Source organism: Carassius carassius, chromosome 43 (genome assembly GCF_963082965.1).
Source record: "Carassius carassius chromosome 43, fCarCar2.1, whole genome shotgun sequence".
Taxonomy (NCBI): Eukaryota; Metazoa; Chordata; class Actinopteri; order Cypriniformes; family Cyprinidae; genus Carassius; species Carassius carassius.
Genome location: NC_081797.1, coordinates 24,177,200 through 24,198,379, shown reverse-complemented (window position 1 = coordinate 24,198,379; position 21,180 = coordinate 24,177,200). Strand labels below are relative to the sequence as shown.

The following is a 21,180-nucleotide window of genomic DNA, read 5'->3' as shown; positions in this document are numbered from 1 at the left end:
CACTTCCCATAACACCCGATGTACTTGCTTCATCATTAGAAGAATGGCATCTACGCTAATACTAGTCTGTTTCTCTCTAATTCCGAGGTCACCGTAGCCACCAGATCTAGCCTGTATCCAGATCAGAAGGTCACTGCAGTCACCCGGATCCAGTACGTATCCAGACCAGATGGTGGATCAGCACCTAGAAAGGATCTCTACATCACTGAAAGACAGCGGAGACCAGGACAACTAGAGCCCCAGATACAGATCCCCTGTAAAGACCTTGTCTCAAACGACCACCAGGACAAGACCACAGGAAACAGATGATCCTTCTGCACCATCTGACTTTGCTGCAGCCTGGAATTGAATTTCTGGTTTCGTCTGGTCAGAGGAGAACTGGCCCCCCAACTGAGCCTGGTTTCTCCCAAGGTTTTTTTTCTCCATTCTGTCACCGATGGAGTTTCGGTTCCTTGCCGCTGTCGCCTCTGGCTTGCTTAGTTGGGGTCACTTCATCTACAGCGATATCATTGACTTGATTTGGAAATAAATGCACAGCCACTATTTAAACTGAACAGAGATGACAACACTGAATTCAATGATGAACTGCCTTTAACTGTCATTTTGCATTATTGACACAGTTTTCCTAATGAATGTTGTTCAGTTGCTTTGACGAGGCAGGATGGTGTTTCTGATAAAACAAATTAGGATGCTTCTGGGGCAAATGGCATCCACAGCTGTAGTCGTCAAGCTCAGTTTGCTTCAAATGAGACCAATTCAGCACTGGTTCCCATTCCCAAACACAAAGCATGACTGTCCCTGGTCAGACCTTGCATTTCTATGGCCCGGGATGCCCTTAGAACAGGTGTTCTAGCATGTCGTTGTCACAACAGATGCCTCCAGGTCAGGCTTAGGCATGTCGTACAATGGGCATGCATCCTTGGGACACTGGACAGGGCCTCATCTGCTTTGGTACATCAGCTGCCAGGAGTTGCTGGCAGTGCTTCTAGCTGTGTGGTTGCTCCTGCCGCTGGTGCTCTGCAAGCACGTGTTTGTCTGCACAGACAACACTGGCTGTTTCATACAGTCATACACAGCTCAAGTCACTGCGTGCGAAGCTCAATCATGCAGCCGATGTGACAGTTTACTCTCCCCAGAGAATGGCGACTCCATCCCCAGGTAGTCCAGCTGATCTGGAGTTGAATCAAGGAAGCTCAGGTGGACCTGTTTGCTTCCCACGAGTCCTCCCACTGCCAGCTGTATCATTCCCTGACATAGGTCCCCTGACACACACTGGCATACAGCTGGCCCCAGGAGACAGTGTGCAAGTATGCAAAGTATGCATCACAAGTATTAATTTCCCCCAGTGAGCCTGCTCACACAGACACTGTGTTAGAACAGGAGCTCGGCACCATATGGTACCCACAAGTGATCTGCCTCTGGTGGTGGTAGACACCATCACTCAGGCTAGAGCTCCTTCTACAAGGCAAACCTATGCCCTGAAGTGGAGTGTGTTAACAAACTGGTGTTCTTCTTCTCAAGAAGACCCCAAGACCATGGAAGATGCCCGATTAGAGTCATGCAAGAGGTTGGAGAGCAGGCTGTCACCCTCCACCATGAAAGTGTATGTTGCTGCTATCACAGCACATCACGATGTAGTGGACGGCCAGTCCCTGGGTAAGCATGACCTGATCATTAGGTTCCTCAGGGGTGCCAGAAGGTTAAATCCTCCTAGGTCACCCCAGGTGCCCTCCTGGGATCTCTCTGTCATCCTTGCTGGACTTCAGAGGGGTCCCTTTGAGCTGCTGGATTCAGTCGAGCTTACGTTCCTGTCTACTAAGACAGTGCTCCTGACTGCCTTCACTTAAATCAAGAGGATTGGGGACTTCCAAGTATTTTTGGTGAGCAAAGAGTGCCTTGTATTCAGGCAGGCCTACTCTCATGGTGTCCTGGGATCCCAGCCTGCATACTAGAGGTCAGGGTTTCTTCCCGTGTGTTGGGTAACAGGTAATTTACAGGAAGATCTTGCTTTGTGTCATTCTTTCTGCACCATTCCCCCTCACACTTGGATGTAGGGCTGAAACGATTCCTCGAGTAACTCGATTACAAAAAATGATCGATGCAAATTCCTCTGCCTCGAAGCCTCTTCTAATTTATTTTAAATCTCACGTCAGGTTCTTTCGCAATGCTTTTTAATGTGACACAACTCGTTTACGTCACCCACAAAGCAGAAGGAGACACAAGCACTGCGTCCGAAATCGCATACTGTAAGGAGTCAGCAGTGTTTTGATTTGAGGGCGCGGGCAAACGTAAAGAGAACGTCATGGCGTGTGTCCATTGCAAGATAGAGCTGGCACACCACAACTAGGGCCATATGATTTCCGCGATGCAGACGCGGAGGGAATCGCGGAATCCAGTCATAAAAACGGATTTTACAGTTTAACGTGGAATGGCATGGGATTTGCCAAATTTTAAATGAATTAATCAAAAATAAGTCATTGCACTTACATCAAATCATGATATGGACTAATATCTGTAAATATTAAGCCGGAACAGTCTATTTAAATATCAATCCTGCATGTTCTGCGTTTCTCTGTTAATGAATGGAGCAGAAGTGCGAGTTCCTTTATCACACACACTAAAGCGCGCGTGCTGTCTCACTAAATAAGGACATGAACACATGAACAACATCTCCAGAACTGCTCTGACAGTCACTTCATGAGCATTTGACCTTGTCACATCACAATACACAGAACTGTAAAGGTACGTCAACCCGTCAAAATAAAAGTCTGTTTTTTTTTGAAGGTTTAATTACACAACATTTCTTTCATGTTTTATTTTTAATAGTAAATCCCCTTTGTTTACCAAAAAGTTAAGCTTGCTTAATTAAAAAGATAAATTAAATGAATGTTTTATGTGTTTAATGTGCATCTCAGAAAATGGTTTATTTTAAACCCCAACTGAATGGCACTTAAATGCACTTAATTCATCTGTCAACTTTATTGTCATTGTTCACAGTACAAGTACAGACAGAGAAACAATGGGTAATAATTAAATGTTTATTTTTGATGTATGCATTGCATTTTGAAAAATGAAAAAAAAAAATGTTTTAAAAAAGGAAACTTAGTTGTTCATTGTAAGAGACCCAGGAGTCTTATTTTCTCTTGCATAATTAATATTGCACTTTAATTAAGCAAAAAACACATTTTATCCGATTACTCGATTAATCGATGGAATTTTTGCTAGAATACTCGATTACTAAAATATTCGATAGCTACAGCCCTACTTTAATGCAAGTGCCGTTTTCCTCTCCCAGTGAGTTTCCCAGACTGCAAACCCTGAGTGAGCATCCTCCATCCCCGGCAGTCAGACTTTGCAGAGCAGTCTGATGGCAGGCCCAATACTTGTGTTAGCATGTTCAGAGTCCCGGACAGCCCCTGTACTGGGCTAAGTGTCCATGTGGCTTGATTCCCTGTGCGCAATCCCATTTGTGTAATTTTCTGCTTGTGTCTTCCCTTCACAAGGCTTGCTCTGTCAGTCTCTTCTGGCAGTTGTTACATCTCTACTCTCAGGCAGGACCTACCTCAAAGACCCATTCCCTTTTGTAAATTAATGATATGTGGACTTGGCAGCAGCTTGGCCCTCTCCAGCAGTAAAGTACTCACCTTTAGCATTTTGAGCAGATGTATCAATTGATAGTTAGATCATTGTAATGAAATTAATAGACACTCAAGATATAACAGACACTCAGATGTAATGTATGAGATGAATTTTGAAATAGCAACACTTTGATGTTAAAGGTACAATTTGTAAAATATTTGCAGTAAAATATCCAAAAAACACTAGGCTAATGTCATAGTGTTGTCTGATCCATAGTCTGATTGCGTCTTTGCATTGACTTTGTATGTAATCTACTCGCGCAAATCGTTAAACTCACGTTAAATCCATGATTTATCTTTCCGTCTGATTGATGGCCGTCAGCGGCTGGGTAGAAGACAACAAATCCCATCATTCCACGCTCCTTCTTAGCGTCATCAAACCACCTGATTGTTATTGTTTTGATAGTGCGCCCTCTAGTGGCAGGTCTTACAACCTGTACCTTTAAGTTGTGTCATTTTAAACCAGTGAGTTTAGTTCAGTGAACGAATGATCTTAGCTTTGTTTGTGTTATATCCAAGTATTTGGAAAAAAAGTGCATTTTGATTATCAGTTTTGAATTTTTTTTAGAGGTTTAAAAAAATTACATAAAGCTTTCGATATTAGTATAACAAAGATTGTAAAAAACTGTCAACTGAACATTGATTAACAAAATGTTTTATAAATTGTAAAACGTCCATTTAAAATTAATTTTAAGTTTTTATTTATGGTGACATTAAGTTAAGTAAAAAGCAAAACATATATATTATATTGACCTTCATTAAGTGACATTTTGGTTTGTGTGTCTAAAATCTTTACTGAATAAATATATTAAATACATTTTTATCTTTGTGTGAGTGTTTGTTTCTGCAAAAAATAAGCGTTTTAAATTTACAAGAGTACCTGAAATAGAAAAGCATGCTAATTAAAAATAAAATAAAATGGAATTGCAATATTTATATGATAGTGAATAATTTAACAGATCCGTCGACCCCAGTCCGTGCCGAGCTGTCTTTGTGCGCCCGCTTGTGGTCATTATTCGTCTTACAAAACACACTTCTTTTCTTCAGACGTACAAAATATGCAGGGCTGGGGTGCTCCAGGACAGGTTTGAGAACCACTGCCCTACCCTAAATTATTAAACCAACTGGATTCGGTGTGATCTTCTATGAGGAATTTTCCCGAATTAATTAAATTAAATAAATATTTGACCTCACCGATATCTTATTTATTGTCTCCTCCCAAGAGCCCATAATGCAAGTGAGAACTGATTACTTGAAGGTGTGTATGTTTGAAAAAACACTCTGCATCTAAGACTAATATAACATGACTGGTTCATATGTTTGCCAGTGGCTCTTTGTTAACAGCTTGATGTCAATACATGCTTTTTAGCAGCTGATGAGTGAAAGAGGGGAGCGCGCAGGTGTGGAGCGCGCGGCTCACTCGCTGGACGGACGCGCGCTTTCTCTCGCACCAGACTCCTCTTCGCGCTCTTTGTCATTTTCCAGCTTTCGAAGGTGAATTCTGACGGAATATTCTCCTTTATAGACAAAAATATGTCGGCAAAATGGAAAACCGAAAAATTACAGAAGTCGAGGGAAAGGGAGTTTGAAAGGACATCTCAGTGACTGTGAATCAAGCTTTTAACTGATTGATTATCTTGCTGCTTTATAGGTCGTCTACGAGGAATAAAATAGCATTTTTTACCTGCTCAAAGAATACAGCTCAGGTTTCCACACTCAAGGAATATGCTGAAATATCTCAAAGCCAATTCAAATTAGAAGTTTTTATATCGAGTGGAATATAAATCTCTGGAGCTGGATATGATGAAGGAACGAGTTTTGGCCCCCGGTAGGGAACGACTGAGGAATCTGGCCGGGAAAACCCTGGGACACATGCACAGGTATAAACCCCTTCCATTCAATAAATCAGACTATACAATACACAATAAATACATAAAACGAATGATCTCTACAAAAACATTATTCGTTTATTATATTGATGTCAAAGTAGGTTACAATTCATGTCTGACTGAGATTCAGATCATTTCCCCTCCTTCTCTAACTACAAAAGGATGGCTATACATATCAAATAATTCATAATCATTCATCTATCTGTGAAGTATCACGGTGTTTTCGACATTTTTCGTTTGGAGAAAATACGACAGGATGACTAGAGATCCAGAGATGAGAGGATGCTCTGCCCACGGCGCTCCAGACTCAATCCATTATTCATCAACAGTCCCTTTAATTCAATTATTAGTATTGATATTGGTATGTTTTATTTATTTTGAGTGAACAATACAAAAAATAATAATAATGAAGATTTAGCTCACAATCCGATTTCATATTTGACAATAATTAATATTTTTTTTCGTTTGCCTTTTCAAAATCGTCTAAATTCGTTGTGTTTTATGAAAACTGTGATTTATTTATTCATTTATTTATTTTTATTTTTTTTGTATATCGCATGTAGGCCAGAGATGATGAAACGCTCATTCAGAACGGAACAGTAAATGGTTTATATCACAGGGGGGAAAATACTAAAATCTTCACTTTGATCCGATGCACAACGGTTCATAACATGCTATATACAATAAAACGTAATATAAAACTAGATTTATTATTTTTCGTGTCTTGTAATATGTTATTTAGATGTAGACTATATTAACATCTTGAAGCAGCCATAAAATGTGTCTTCAAAGAAAAAAAAAAGTCGTTATTAACTAATATACCAAGATATGACCACGTCTGCTTTTATATTTCGATACAAATGCTGCAATGCGCTTCAAATAACTCAGTTTGCCAAGTCGTGACCAAACAGATGAGAACAGAGATATTTCTGCCATCCCTGTCATTTTCTGAAGGATTGATGAATTTAGCCTAATTATTAAATACATCAAAACATATTTGATAACACCCTCATCGCAGACTGAGACAAACCTCAGTGGTTTCTAAAAACAGAGGGGTGTATTTTGTATCTATGTGTCTATTAGCAGAACGTCCCGGGTTTTTATTTTATTTATTCATTTATTTTATTTTTGGCTGCATCAATCAAATTAATCTTTATAGGCTACGAACTTTCTATGAATTGTTTTCGTCAAAGCTAAAGGAAGGTTTTTGTGTGATGATCGAATAGTCAAATGTTCTTAATAATTTGTTTGTTTAGGCTCACCTATAAACTAATGATGCAAGAACGCTCCCAAAAATGACATAAAAAATGAATAGCTAATGCTAGTCCTATAAAGCTGCTGCCCCTGGGTGTTTGTATGTTCACAGGGTGATGGAGCGGAAGCAGACGGCGGGTGAGGTGATGGAGCTGACGGATGACGGGTGCGCGCAGCTCCGGGAGAAGAAAGCGCCGCTGTGCGACTGCACGTGCTTCGGGCTCCCGCGCCGCTACATCATCGCCATCATGAGCGGCCTCGGCTTCTGCATCTCGTTCGGGATCCGCTGCAACCTCGGAGTCGCGATCGTCGGCATGGTCAACAACAGCACCGTTCACCGGGGCGGAAAGATCATCGTCACGGAGGTGAGAGAGTCCGGGCCAGGGCTCCTGACACAGCAGCTCAGTCCTGCTTATGAGGAAACTCTCACACACACAAACACTTCAATAAATAAGTGCAACTTGATTCTTCCAAAGCTTTTAACGTGGTTTATTTTTATTTTGTACGTTTATGAATGAATTTGCGCATTTGTCTCGTCTTTTCCCAAGAAAGCCAAGTTTAACTGGGACCCGGAGACGGTGGGGATGATCCACGGCTCGTTTTTCTGGGGTTATATAGTGACACAGATCCCGGGAGGATATATATGCTCGAGACTCGCGGCCAACAGGTCATCAACAATGCGCATTTATTTCCATGTGCTACATTTAATTTCTTACTGATTATAACAACTAGTCTATTTACTTATTTATGTTTGATTTGTTTTTTACATTGTGGTTTAAATCTTGCAACAGTATAAATGTTTTTAAGGGCAGATCATGTGGTTTGTGTGCTTTATTTGTTTGCCTGTGTGTCTCTGGAGAGCTCTTTAACCAGCACAGACTCTCTCTCTGATCAGATACAGAGACTGGCCTGTCTATGAATCCTCTGTGCACACTTTGATCTGATCTGCAGGGTGTTTGGTGCTGCTATCCTGCTCACCTCCACGCTCAATATGTTCATCCCCTCTGCTGCTCGAGTGCACTACGGCTGTGTCATGTTCGTCAGGATACTGCAGGGCCTCGTCGAAGTGAGACTCTCTCCTCTCTTTCAGTGCACACAGCATTTATTCATCTGCTGATTAGTTGTTAACAGATGTCACTGGAAATGTAACAGGCTCAGCCCCACCAGAGCAGACGGATGTTGGCATGTTATCAGGGCAAGTTTAATTTGACAGCATTTATACCCATCTCTTAGTTTATACTGAACAAAACTTGAGTTTACCTTAATTAACTTACAATGAAAGTCTATAAGACGAGACTTTATGCAAGGATGAATGTTAAAACACAATTTAAGTATAAAGTATAGCCATCAAATTTGAACATCATACGTGTGCATGAATAATATGTTATATTAATAACACTTTACCATAAGGTATAACGTCCAGCCCCTCTCATTGTTAGACGCCAGTGTTTCCTGTTGTAGTTAAGGATCTGATTTAAAAAACAATATCATTGCTATTAATTGAATCTCTTACGAGTATCTTATGATTTTAAATCTGTGTTTAACCTCAGAACGACCTCAAAGTAAAAAGAGGTGTTCAAGTCTGATTTTGTGGTAGCAGTGCTTTAAAATTAAACTATTATAATCTTAATCCAAGCGATGAAGGATTTTGAAAGGATTATATATATATATATATAACAGGACGTCACATCAAGTTCAGGTGTGTAGCTTGTGTTGTGTGTGTTGACATTAGCTCTGTGAATGTGCTCTCCTCTACTGGCCGCAGCAATTTCTGTCTATCAGTGACCGATTGTGTGACAATTAGCTGCTAATGAAGATTTAATGGGCGGCATGAGTGTGTTTGAGGTGAATAAGATCTGATCAGACTGCGTTTGTGCAAGTCTGCATGGGTCATTAATCCTTATTTGAAATGCACTGTATGTGTTAGTGTTCATTTGTTAAAGGTTGGACTACTCTCTGTACACCCACACACACACACATTTTGATATATATATATATATATATATATATATATATATATATATTAGTGATGTCAAATAATTAATTTGCGATTTATCACATCCAAAATAAAAGGTTTTGTTTGTGTAATATATGTGTGTACTGTAAATATTAATTATGTAGATAAGTACACACACACATACATACATTACATATTTAGAAAATATTGGCATTTATATATTTATATAATTAATATATATATATATATATATATATATATATATATATATATATATATTACAGTACACACACATATATTACATAAAAACCTTTATTTTGGATGTGATAAATCGCAAATTAATTGTTTGACATCACTTATATATATATATATATATATATATATATATATATATATATATATATATATATATTATATACAGTACAGACCAAAAGTTTGGACACACCTTCTCATTCAAAGAGTTTTCTTTATTTTCATGACTATGAAAATTGTAGAGTCACAGTGAAGGCATCAAAACTATGAATTAACACGTGTGGAATTATATACGGAATTATATACATAACAAAAAAGTGGGAAACAACTGAAAATATGTCATATTGTAGGTTCTTCAAAGCAGCCACCTTTTGCTTTGATTACTGCTTTGCACACTCTTGGCTTTCTCTTGATGAGCTTCAAGAGGTAGTCACCTGAAATGGTCTTCCAACAGTCTTGAAGGAGTTCCCCGAGAGATGCTTAGCACTTGTTGGCCCTTTTGCCTTCTGTCTGCGGTCCAGCTCACCCCTAAACCATCTCGATTGGGTTCAGGTCCGGTGACTGTGGAGGCCAGGTCATCTGGCGCAGCACCCCATCACTCTCCTTCTTGGTCAAATAGCCCTTGATGCCTTCAGTGTGACTCTACAAAGTGAAACTCTTTGAATGAGAAGGTGTGTCCAAACTTTTGGTCTGTACTGTATATATAGGTTACAAATGAGTGAAATTTATTAGGATTAGGCATACATTATGTATTCAGAATTATTCGTAAAAAGTCTTTAAGAATCAAACAATTTGCAAGTTGTTTCACAAAACTATTTTTGTCAAAGATTTGTAAGAAAAATTAACAAAATTAGTAAGTAATTTGACATAAGAAATTGATTTATTTGAGCAAATATGAAACAGCACAGTGTCATTAAAAAAATAATTAATAATAATAATAATTAAAAATAAATAAGTAAAATAAAAGCAATTACTGTCAGTTTGACATGTTTCTGTGTCCAGGGTGTGACCTACCCAGCATGCCATGGGATTTGGAGCAAGTGGGCTCCGCCCCTCGAGAGAAGTCGCTTAGCAACTACCTCTTTTTGCGGTAAATACAATTTCCCTTTTTAAAAGTCCCCCTAACACAGAAGTCCCAGAATAAAAGCTGTGCCCCTGTTTCAGGGTCGTATGCGGGCGCTGTGGTGGCCATGCCGCTGGCTGGGATATTAGTGCAGTACTCAGGCTGGCCTTCTGTCTTCTACATATATGGTGGGCTTGTGATCTTGAAATGATAACAGACTTTTCTTTTTTATCCGTTTGATTCCTTGACTCTTGTTTTCTCTGTGTTGGGTTGCAGGCAGCTTTGGGATCGTCTGGTACATGTTTTGGATTCTGGTGTCCTATGAGAGCCCAGCAGATCATCCCACCATTACTGATGAAGAGAGGACTTACATTGAGGAGAGTATTGGAGAAAGTGCCAATCTAATGGGGGCGACTGAGGTACGGTCCCTAGTGTGGGCAAATCTGAAGGTCCCATGAAATCACATTTTTCATCTAAAGTCATCATTGATTCAGTGATGTCATCATCCAGCTCAGTTCAGTTGAAATGCAATCAAGTATCACCATCCATCCATCCATCCATCCATCCATCTTCTTCCGCTTATCCGGGGCCGGGTCGCGGGGGCAGCAGTCTAAGCAGAGAACCCCAGACTTCCCTCTCCCTAGACACTTCCTCCAGCTCTTCTGGGGGGACACCGAGGCGTTCCCAGGCCAGCCGGGAGACATAGTCTCTCCAGCGTGTCCTAGATCTTCCCCGGGGTCTCCTCCCACTGGGACGCGCCCGGAACAACTTCCCGGGAAGGTGTCCAGGAGGCATCCGGAACAGATGCCGAGCCACCTCAGCTGACCCCTCTCGATGTGGAGGAGCAGCGGCTCTACTCTGAGCTCCTCCCGGGTGACTGAGCTTCTCACCCTATCTCTAAGGGATCGCCCAGCCACCCTGCGGAGAAAGCTCATTTCGGCCGCCTGTATCCGGGATCTTGTCCTTTCGGTCATGACCCAAAGCTCATGACCATAGGTGAGAGTAGGAACGTAGATTGACCGGTAAATCGAGAGCTTCGCCTTGTGGCTCAGCTCTTTCTATACCACGACAGACCGGTACATCGACCGCATTACTGCAGAAGCTGCACCGATCCGTCTGTCAATCTCCCGTTCCATCCTACCCTCACTCGTGAACAAGACCCCAAGATACTTAAACTCCTCCACTTGAGGCAGGAACTCTCCACCAACCTGAAGTGGGCAAGCCACCCTTTTCCGACTGAGGACCATGGCCTCGGATTTGGAGGTGCTGATTCTCATCCCAGCCGCTTCACACTCTGCACACTCTGGGACGGCTGCAAACCGTCCCAGTGCATGCTGAAGGTCCTGGCTTGATGAGGCCAACACGACAACATCATCCGCAAAGAGCAGAGACTAAATCGTGTTGTCACCAAACCTGACCCCTTCTGGCCCCTGGCTGCGCCTAGAAATTCTGTCCATAAAAATCATGAACAGAACCGGCGACAAAGTGCAGCCCTGCCGGAGTCCAACACGCACCGGGAACAAGTCTGACTTACTGCTGGCAATACTAACCAAGCTCCTGCTCCGGTCGTACAGGGACCGGATAGCCCTTAGCAAAGGGCCCCGGACCCCATACTCCCGGAGCACCCTCCACAGGCCGCCGCGAGGGACACAGTCGAATGCCTTCTCCAAATCCACAAAGCACATGTGGACTGGTTGGGCAAACTCCCATGAACCCTCCAGCACCCTGTAGAGGGTATAAAGCTGGTCCAGTGTTCCACGGCCTGGACGAAAACCACACTGTTCCTCCTGAATCCGAGGTTCTACTATTGGCCGGATTCTCCTCTCCAGTACCCTGGCATCAAGTATCACTGGAAATAAAAATTATTAGCTTTAAGGCCAAAAAGAAAATGCCCAGCAAGGATGCATTAAATTGATTAAATGTTATATTAAATTTATTTATAATGCTGTTCATTTGAGCTTTTTAGATTAAAAAAAAACCTGGAAAAAAATGGCTTCCACCAAAAAAAATTAAGCAGCACACCTGTTTTCAACATTGATAATAATCAGAAATGTTTCTTGAGCTGCAAATCAGTATATTAGAATGATTTCTGAAAGATCATGTGAATGGATTAATGATGTTGAAAATTCAGCTGCGCATCACAGGAATAAATTACATTTTAAAATATATTCACACAGAAAACGTCCCCGGTTACGTATGTAACCATGGTTCCACAAAGGGAACGAGACGCTGCGTCCGAAAACGCTAAGGGGAACGCCCTTCAGCGTGACCAGCTTTGAATAATATGTGTAATCAGTTTTATGAATGGGCGTGACGTCATAGGCGGGTGACGTAGCGACCAGGAAGCTATAAAAGCACGTGGGGTGGAACGAGCGTTCTCCTTCAGGAACTCGAGCTGCGTCCGAAAATGCTAAGGGAACCAGAATGCCCACGCCGCCAGACTTGCAAGTCCCTGCCTAGTGTGTATACAGAAGCTCATCTAAGGCAAGAGAATAGAAAAGCTGGGAGTGGCTCGCAGATCTAGACCATAAAATCTGACAAATGTGAGAGGCGTGGACCATCCAGCTGAGTTGCAGATGTCCTGCATGGACACACCTGACAAGAAGGCCTTGGAAGCCGGCATACTGCGGGTTGAGTGAGCCTTGACTCCCAACGGTGAGGGGAGATCAGAGGACTCATAGGCAAGAGTAATTGCATCCACGATCCACCGACTGAGGGTCTGTTTTGTGGCTGGAAGACCCCTCCTAGGGGGACCATAGCATACTAGGAGTTGGTCCACCTTTCTCCACATGGCAGATCTGTGGACGTATGCATCCAGTGCTCGCACTGGACACATACAGTTTAGCTTCTGCTGGTCTGGCTCCCTGAAGGGAGGGGGGCTGAAAGCCTGCAGTACGATAGGCTGTGGGGTAACTGAGGGAACCTTCGGGACATACCCCGCTTGAGGGTAGAGAAACACTTTGGCCATGCCGGGCGCAAAGTCTTAATAGGAAGGGGCCACTGAGAGGGCCTGAAGGTCCCCAACTCTCTTTAGAGAAGTGATAGCTAGAAGAATAGTGATAATCTTAATAGTGAGATATCAATCAGCGATTTCTTCAATAGGCTCGAAAGGAGGCTTGCAAAGAGCTTTTAGGACCAAAGCCAGGTCCCACGTGGGGACACGAGATCGTACCGGAGGCCTGAGCCTAAGCGCACTGCGGAGGAAACTTATAACTAGGGGGTGTCTGCCCACTGACTGAACACCAATAGGGGCGCGGTAGGCCGCAATAGCCGCCACGTAGACCTTAAGGGTGGAGTGAGTCAACCCTGCGGAGAAACGGGACTGCAGGAATTCCAGTACTGTACCAACTGGGCAGTTAACTGGGTCAAATTGGTGATCTCCGCACCAAGAAGTGAAAAGTTTCCACTTCAAGGCATACAGTTTCCTTGTTGATGGAGCTCTGGATTGGAGAATGGTCTCAACAACCTCGGTTGAGAGACCAGAAGCTACGAGATGTGCCCCCTCAGGGGCCACACCCCTAACTTCCATAGCTCCGGGCGGGGGTGAAATATAGTGCCCTCTGCCTGTGAGAGGAGATCCTCACAGAGCGAGATCAGATCTGAGAATCATACTCGGCCCGGCCAGAACGGGGCTACTAATAGTCGACGGACCCCATCCCGACGCACTCTCGCCAGAATTCCCGGGAGCAGAGCGATCGGGGGAAAAGCGTACAGACGAAGCCTCGGCCAAGTCTGCACCAAAGCTTCCAGTCCCAGAGGAGCTGGATGAACTAGAGAGAACCAAAGGGGACAGTGCAATGTCATCTGAGTGGCAAACAGATCCACCTGAGCCTGACCAAATTTAGTCCATATGTGCTTCACCACCTCGGGGTGAAGCCTCCATTGCCCGGGCATCGGCCCCTGCTTCGACAGGATGTCTGCTCCCACATTTATATGCAAAGGAATATGTACTGCTCTTAGCGAAAGGAGTTTGCCCTGGGACCACACAAGGATCTGGTGCGCTAGCTTGTACAGGGGTCGCGAACGCAGACCTCCTTGGTGGTTGATGTAAGAGACCACTGCTGTGTTGTTGGTGTGCACCAGCACATGGTGACCTCCTTAGGTCTGGAAGAAAATGATTCAATGCTCGAAATACTGTTAGCATCTCTAGCCAGTTGATATGCCATGTCAGATGGTGACCACTCCACAGACCGCTGGCAGGGTGGCCACTCATGACCGCACCCCAACCGGTGAGGGACGCGTCCGTCGCTAGCGTTACGTCGCTTGGCGACAAGGAGCTCCCAGCACCGGGCCCTGAGACAAGAACCAAGGCTTCCTCCACATGTCTAAAGCACGTAGGCACCGCCACGTGACCTTGATCATGTGAAGTGGGTTTCCCCTCGGGGAGAACCCCTTGGTCTTGAGCCACCACTGTAGGGGTCTCATGTACAGCAGGCCAAGAGGTAAAACGTTGGACGCAGCTGCCATTAACCCCAATAGTGAGTGACTGGCCTTTTCTGACTCTCTTGACTGACATGAGGATCAACTCGATACGAGCAGGGGACAGACGTGCCTGCATCGCGGTTGAATCCCACACCACACCCAGATAAGTGGTCCTCTGTAATGGAGAAAGCACACTTTTCTTGGCGTTTAATCTTAACCCCAACTTTTTTATGTGGGCGAGAACGACATCTCAATGCTGAACCACCATCTAATCTGACCATCTAATCTCAACCAATCGTCTATATAATTTAGTATGCGGATGCCCTGGAGTCGCAGTGGAGCCAGCGCAGCATCCACACACTTCGTGAAAGTTCGGGGTGAGAGTGCTAGGCCAAAAGGAAGAACTCGATACTGGTAAGCTTCGCCCCTGAAAGCAAACCTTAGGAACTTCCTGTGATTGGGAAGGATGGAGATATGAAAATAAGCATCTTTTAGATCTATTGTGACAAACCAGTCCTCGGACCTGATCTGAGACACGACCTGCCTGATAGTAAGCATCTTGAACTTCAGTCGCATGACTGAGCGGTTTAACTGACGAAGATCTAAAATCGGACGCAACCCCCCATCTTTCTTTGGAACTATAAAGTATCGGCTGTAGAACCCGGACTCTATGTCGTGATGAGGGACCACTTCGATGGCCTCCTTCCTCAAGAGGGTATTTACTTCCTGTTCCAATATAAGAGCCTGCACGGGGCCCACTAGTGTGGGAAACACCCTGTTGAAAGGTGGCGGCGGAGCGCTGAATTGAATTCGATAACCTTTTTCTACAGTCTGCAGGACCCAATGAGACACATTTGGCAGTAGCTTCCACGCTGCTAAATATTCTACTAAGGGAACCAGTCTCTCGAGGCTGGTCTCTGATGTACTTTGAGCTGCTAGCTCGTTGCCCTGAAGTGGAGGACCGGCAGGAAACAACTGAACTAGCTGCTGTTGAGGGCTCTGAGGAGAGACGGACACCGTATAATGCGGTGCACCCCACTCTTCCCCAGTAGGGGTCACTCTCAGCGGGTGTTTCTTGAGCTGCAAATCAGTATATTAGAATGAATTCTGAAAGATCATGTGAATGGATTAATTATGTTGAAAATTCAGCTGCGCATCACAGGAATAAATTACATTTTAAAATATATTCACACAGAAAACGTCCCAGGTTACGTATGTAACCATGGTTCCCCTAAGGGAACGAGACGCTGCGTCCGAAAATGCTACACCTCCAACAACTCCTCATACTATGGTGACTGACAGGGCGATTCATCAACGCTCTCCTCATCCACCTCCTAGGAGGCAGATAGGCGGAGCGTTGCGTCGGTTGCCGGAGTGCGCTTCTGATCCCAGAGAGTGAACGCTGGATCTGGCAGGTGAGGACGAAGATAGGGACTCGCCCGTCTGCATTCCCTCCACCAGATCCAATTGCGATCCCCACGAGTGCAGCTGCTGCTCTGCCTTGGCGAAAGCGGGACCAGCACCGCGAGGAATGCTCGTGAAAACTCCCTTCTCAAAGAGAGCCCTCCGAGAGCGGAGCGTACGCAGGGGAAGCTGTTCACAATGCGGACAGTCGGCTCCCTCGAGAGCCGACCCTGCGTGCTCCGCTCCCAAGCAGTACACGCACAAACTTGAAACGCGACCCACTTTCGCCCAAATTCTTTGTCTTACTATCAGCCTTTCTTGACATGATTTGCTTGTGCAACTTTTCAAGACAGACAACAGTAAATAAGACTTACAGACATGTAATTTGCTTCATAACTGATACACACACAGAGCTTCGCTGAATGACAGAAAGCTGACGCTCGTTCCACCTCACGTGCTTTTATAGCTTCCTGGTCGCTACGTCACCCGCCTATGCCATCACGCCCATTCATAAACCTGATTACACATATTATTCTGAACTGGTCACGCTGAAGGGCGTTCCCCTCAGCGTTTTCGGACGCAGCTCGAGTTCCTGAAGGGGAACGGTTTATTTTACATTTTATTAATATTTCACAATTTGTACAGTTATTTTTGGTATTTTTAATCAAATAAATGTAACCTTGGTGAACATAAAAGTCTTCATTAATAAGAGAGACGATGGAAGTAATTACAAAATCATGTTTGAAGGGCTCTTAAAGCACCCTGTGAAATGATGGCTCAAGATCTCCAAGCTAGATATGTCCTATAGACTTTGCTGTCTCATTTTTCTTCTCCTACAGAAATTCAAGACACCCTGGAGGAAGTTCTTCACCTCCATGCCGGTCTATGCAATCATCGTGGCCAACTTCTGCAGGAGCTGGACCTTCTATCTGCTGCTCATCAGTCAGCCAGCGTACTTTGAAGAAGTGTTTGGCTTTGAAATCAGTAAGGTAAGAGAAGCAGCTGAACTGATTTGGGGGAAAATGTTTACATTACTCAGATCTCAGGCACGTCATTGTGCTTTTGCATTTGCTTTATGTTCAATTCTTTCTCAGGCCTCATTTGAATCATTACTATCGGTCGTGTTTGACTGCTGTCATGCATTGAGTCACCCACATTGGATTGTATTTGAGATGTTGGCCATTCAGAAATGTGTGTTCACAGTGGCTTACATAAATAAAACCTGACACTGTTATTGATCTTTGACTTCTGAGCTGAGAGAGTGATATAAATCCTGCAGGCCTGACAGGTGTAATTGAACCACTGTTTGATTCTGCTGGTCAGAACGGCCTCATAGTGCAGCATGGGAGATTGGATTTGTTTAGTGGTTTTATCAGTCACGGCTCTTTTGGGATTTCAATATAGTGATTTAATGTTAGTACATAGTATTTCTAGTTTTTACTATGTAGTATTTTTTAGCTATTTTATTTTAGAGCCACACATTTTGTGTCAAGTATGTAAAAAAATAGCATTGCAGAGGTTTGCATTGTTTTATTTGAATATAATCAAATGTAATCAAACAGATGGTGAATACTATTATCAGCAACGATTATATGTTGTGATCAAACTTTTAGCAATATTTGTTAGTTCTGTATGTTTAAGGGGTTGTCATCATCTGGGGTCCTCTGAGGGGTCAGCATCATCTCTTCTCAGGTGTTCGGGCATTTCAGATCTTCATAAGGGTTGGATTCAGGCTGAAGCTAGTGTAATTCCTAGTTACCTTAGTATGTCAATCCCGTGGCAGAAACAGAGAAGCAAATAAGAGAAAAGTTAACACACTCTGTAAGCTTAGATAATTATGAAATTTCGTCTGGTCTTTTCAAAATATATAGTTGAGTATCATCAGCATAACAGTGGAAACTAGTCCTGTATTTTCTTATAATATTACCAAGGGGCAACATATATATTGAAAATGGCAGAGAGCCTAGGACAGATCCTTGTGGCTCTTCCTACTTTACTGGCGTTAAATGAGATCATTCCCCATTTTAATAGACAAAGTGATAATGATCGGACAGGTAGGATACCTTTATAGTCTTGTAATCGATCTATGAGAATGTTATTATCTATAGTGTCGCATGCCGCATTAAGATCAAGTAGAAGAACTAGCAATAAGATGCAACCTTGGTCTGAATCATGAAGCAAGTCATTTGTAATTTTAACAAGTGCAGTTTCTGTGCTATGATGGGGCCGGAAACCCCCCATGAATTCTTAATAGACATCATCTTTTTGCAGGAAGGAGCATAATTGAGCAGACATTTTTTACTTAAAAGTCCACACAAATCATATCATAAATCATAAAATCAAAAATCATAAATTTTATTATATTAAAAAATGTGGCTCAGGGATTCTTCAACATTTTCCCTTTGTGTGCAATGAAAATACATAAATCATATGGGTCTATGTCAATTTTACTTCCTTCCGAAATTGTCGAAGTCATGAGGACTGATGTCGTGTGTGGTGTTGTCAGGTCGGTATGGTCTCTGCTCTGCCTCACCTTGTCATGACCATCATAGTGCCAATCGGCGGTCAACTGGCTGACTTCCTGCGCAGCAAAAACATCTTATCCACCACCACCGTCAGGAAAATCATGAACTGTGGAGGTAAGAGTAACCACACTTTCATTAGAGAAATTGTATCTTGTATTTGGAATTAATACAATATACTTATGGTATGGTGTGACCTTTGACCCACACATCATTTGGTTATAGGGTTTGGAATGGAGGCCACTCTGCTGTTAGTGGTTGGTTTCTCTCACAGTAAAGGAGTGGCCATCTCATTTCTGGTGCTAGCTGTTGGTTTTAGCGGCTTTGCTATATCAGGTAAGGCACTCACACACTGCCAGGCTTCATGTTTTGGAATCCCATTCTGGCTTACTTACATTCAACAATATCAAAACAAATGTCTCCCGATATTTCTGATTTCTTATTTTATCCCGTCCCTCTTAAAGGTTTTAATGTCAACCACTTGGACATCGCGCCAAGGTATGCCAGCATACTGATGGGCATTTCTAATGGAGTGGGCACACTCTCTGGTATGGTCTGCCCTCTGATTGTAGGTGCTATGACCAAAAACAAGGTGAGAAATCCTGAAATTAGCCCTACTTTCATTGTCAAATCTGTTTATTGTTACCTGAACTGTAAAAATTGGACATATGAAACACCTACGCCACTGGAGCTGTTGATTAATGGCCAATCGCACGTTGATGGGCAGAGTAAGTATAAATAACTTCTGCCAACAAAGCGGGCTATTTGCACTTTAGTGTAAATAGGCACTCTGAATATGTATTGTTGCATGACACATTGTTTCACATGCTGTTTTCAAATATTGTAGAAAGCATAAAGTGAATCTCCTTTCTGTGTGGTTTGTGATGGGCGGTAGACAGGCATTTCATTGTAAACATAGACACTTAGAATTACAGAATAAAAGACCGCATCCATGAGTTTTTTCGCCCGTCAGACTCGTGAGGAATGGCAGAACGTGTTCCTGATCGCCTCGCTGGTGCATTACGGCGGCGTGGTCTTCTACGGGATTTTCGCGTCTGGTGAGAAGCAGCCGTGGGCCGATCCGGAGGACACCAGCGAGGAGAAGTGTGGCTTCATCGCTGAAGACGAATTAGCAGAGGAGACCGGTGACATCACGCTGAGCCACGCTCCTTTCGGGGGCCCCGCCAAAACATATGGGGCCACGACGCAGCTGAACGGGGGATGGGCGAAAGGATGGGAGAAAACTGAGGAATACGTCCAGGAGGACGCCGAGCAGACGTATAGAGGAGACCGGTACTCCTAGATCTTTATTTACAATGAGTCAAAGCACATCATTAAAAAAAAAGTCAAAGCAAAAAAAACTGTACTGAACACGCATAGCTACAGGAGTCAGATGTTTTTGAAAAGAGTCTTTATCCAGTCTGAAGTGAAAAGAGAAGATATTTAATGAGAGTAATGTTTTCAGAGATATTTGATTAGAATATACTGGTAATTATATGAAAAGGTCATATTTAGGATTATATAAAGAATATATATGGCTATGTAAATGTTTCCTTTAAAAATACAGATATGTTGAGTTATTACTGTGGTTTATGACATTTAATCAACTGACAATATTTAATAGCACAGACATCTGTAATCAAAGCACAGGTCTCGGCTGTTGTTTTGCAGGTTTAGACTAGTTTTATGTCTTCTACTGTAACTTTAGCAGGTGAGTAGTTTAGTTTAATCGGTCAGGACCAGTTAGTTTAGATCAATGTCGTTTTGTTTCACAGTCGTTACACTCTGGTTTACAGAGCTCTCGCCATTGACCTTACAGAAAATATGCAAAATTTGGGTTATTTAGCTATATTATATAAATGAAAACTTACAAATATTGCTGTTATCAGTATGTACTGTATTACACATTATGAACTAGTCCCTTTATTTGGGACGTAAACTTAGAAGCAAAAAAGACATTTACTGTTTGATGCAGAAAGAATCTAAAATAGCACAAATTTGCAAAACATACCTGCTATACCAGAATGAGGATGTGTATTAAAATAAGTGTGAAGTATCTTGATAAACCTTTAAATGTTGAAACGTCCTAAAGTATACTTGAGAACTTTTTAAAGTGCAATCTTGTATAAGTTTCGTTCAGCTATAGTTACATCAACAATACATTCAAGTGTGTGCTTGGCGATACAGTCCTGTAGTTTAAGTGGTATTAAGCTGGTCTTCATTTTAAATGATCCATTTCAACCACTATATAATGACAAAATGGTCATTTTCTAAGATACTTTGAATGCACTGACATGTTGTTATTGGGGAAAACAATTAATTTCTATCTTAAGTATGTGTTTTAACATGGACTTACTGTTTCTGTGAGACTGTTGTGAATCTGGGTCGGTGATATCTGTGCTTGCTGTTCTTATTGGGCCATATCTATCATAGAAACTGGCATTAGAAAAAAAATGAGGCTGATTCATATTGGGATGCATATTGTGCCATTGAGATCATTCCATGCGTATGGTCAGATCCTGATCATCTTATGTATTTAAGTGTTGCCATGCAAAGCTGATGTAATATGTTATGTGAATATCACACAACCTGTCAGGATGTGCAGGTTCAGTCTCACCTAAAAATATAACTTTATGTTGCATTAAGAAAATTAAGCCTGCTTTTAGGACCATTCAATTATTATTATTTGTTACTTTTTAGATACATGTATTACCCAAAAAAATAAATAAATAAATAAATAAAAATAAAACATTAAAATAAAATACAATAAAATGAATGA

The 21,180-nt window shown here is 42.5% G+C and overlaps 1 protein-coding gene across 1 annotated transcript; it reads left to right on the top strand.

The window, feature by feature from the left end:
• The first annotated feature begins 1,394 nt into the window (after positions 1-1,394).
• Positions 1,395-19,704, top strand: LOC132125353 (vesicular glutamate transporter 2.2-like). The gene is made up of 14 exons (XM_059536729.1): positions 1,395-1,656; positions 3,504-3,583; positions 5,397-5,518; positions 6,894-7,146; positions 7,330-7,448; positions 7,733-7,847; positions 9,993-10,080; positions 10,155-10,241; positions 10,330-10,472; positions 16,719-16,868; positions 18,386-18,518; positions 18,627-18,737; positions 18,866-18,993; positions 19,375-19,704. The coding sequence occupies exons 1-14, from the start codon at positions 1,395-1,397 to the stop codon at positions 19,702-19,704; spliced, it is 2,121 nt and encodes a 706-aa protein (XP_059392712.1).
• The last annotated feature ends 1,476 nt before the right edge of the window (positions 19,705-21,180 follow it).

Excerpts from the sequence above, each read along its gene's own strand:
- LOC132125353 (XM_059536729.1), top strand. The coding sequence starts at position 1,395 with ATGGTACCCACAAGTGATCTGCCTCTGGTGGTGGTAGACACCATCACT. Across the intron at positions 7,848-9,992 it reads TACTGCAGGGCCTCGTCGAA|GGTGTGACCTACCCAGCATG; the intron begins GTGAGACTCTCT and ends TTCTGTGTCCAG. Across the intron at positions 10,473-16,718 it reads ATCTAATGGGGGCGACTGAG|AAATTCAAGACACCCTGGAG; the intron begins GTACGGTCCCTA and ends CTTCTCCTACAG.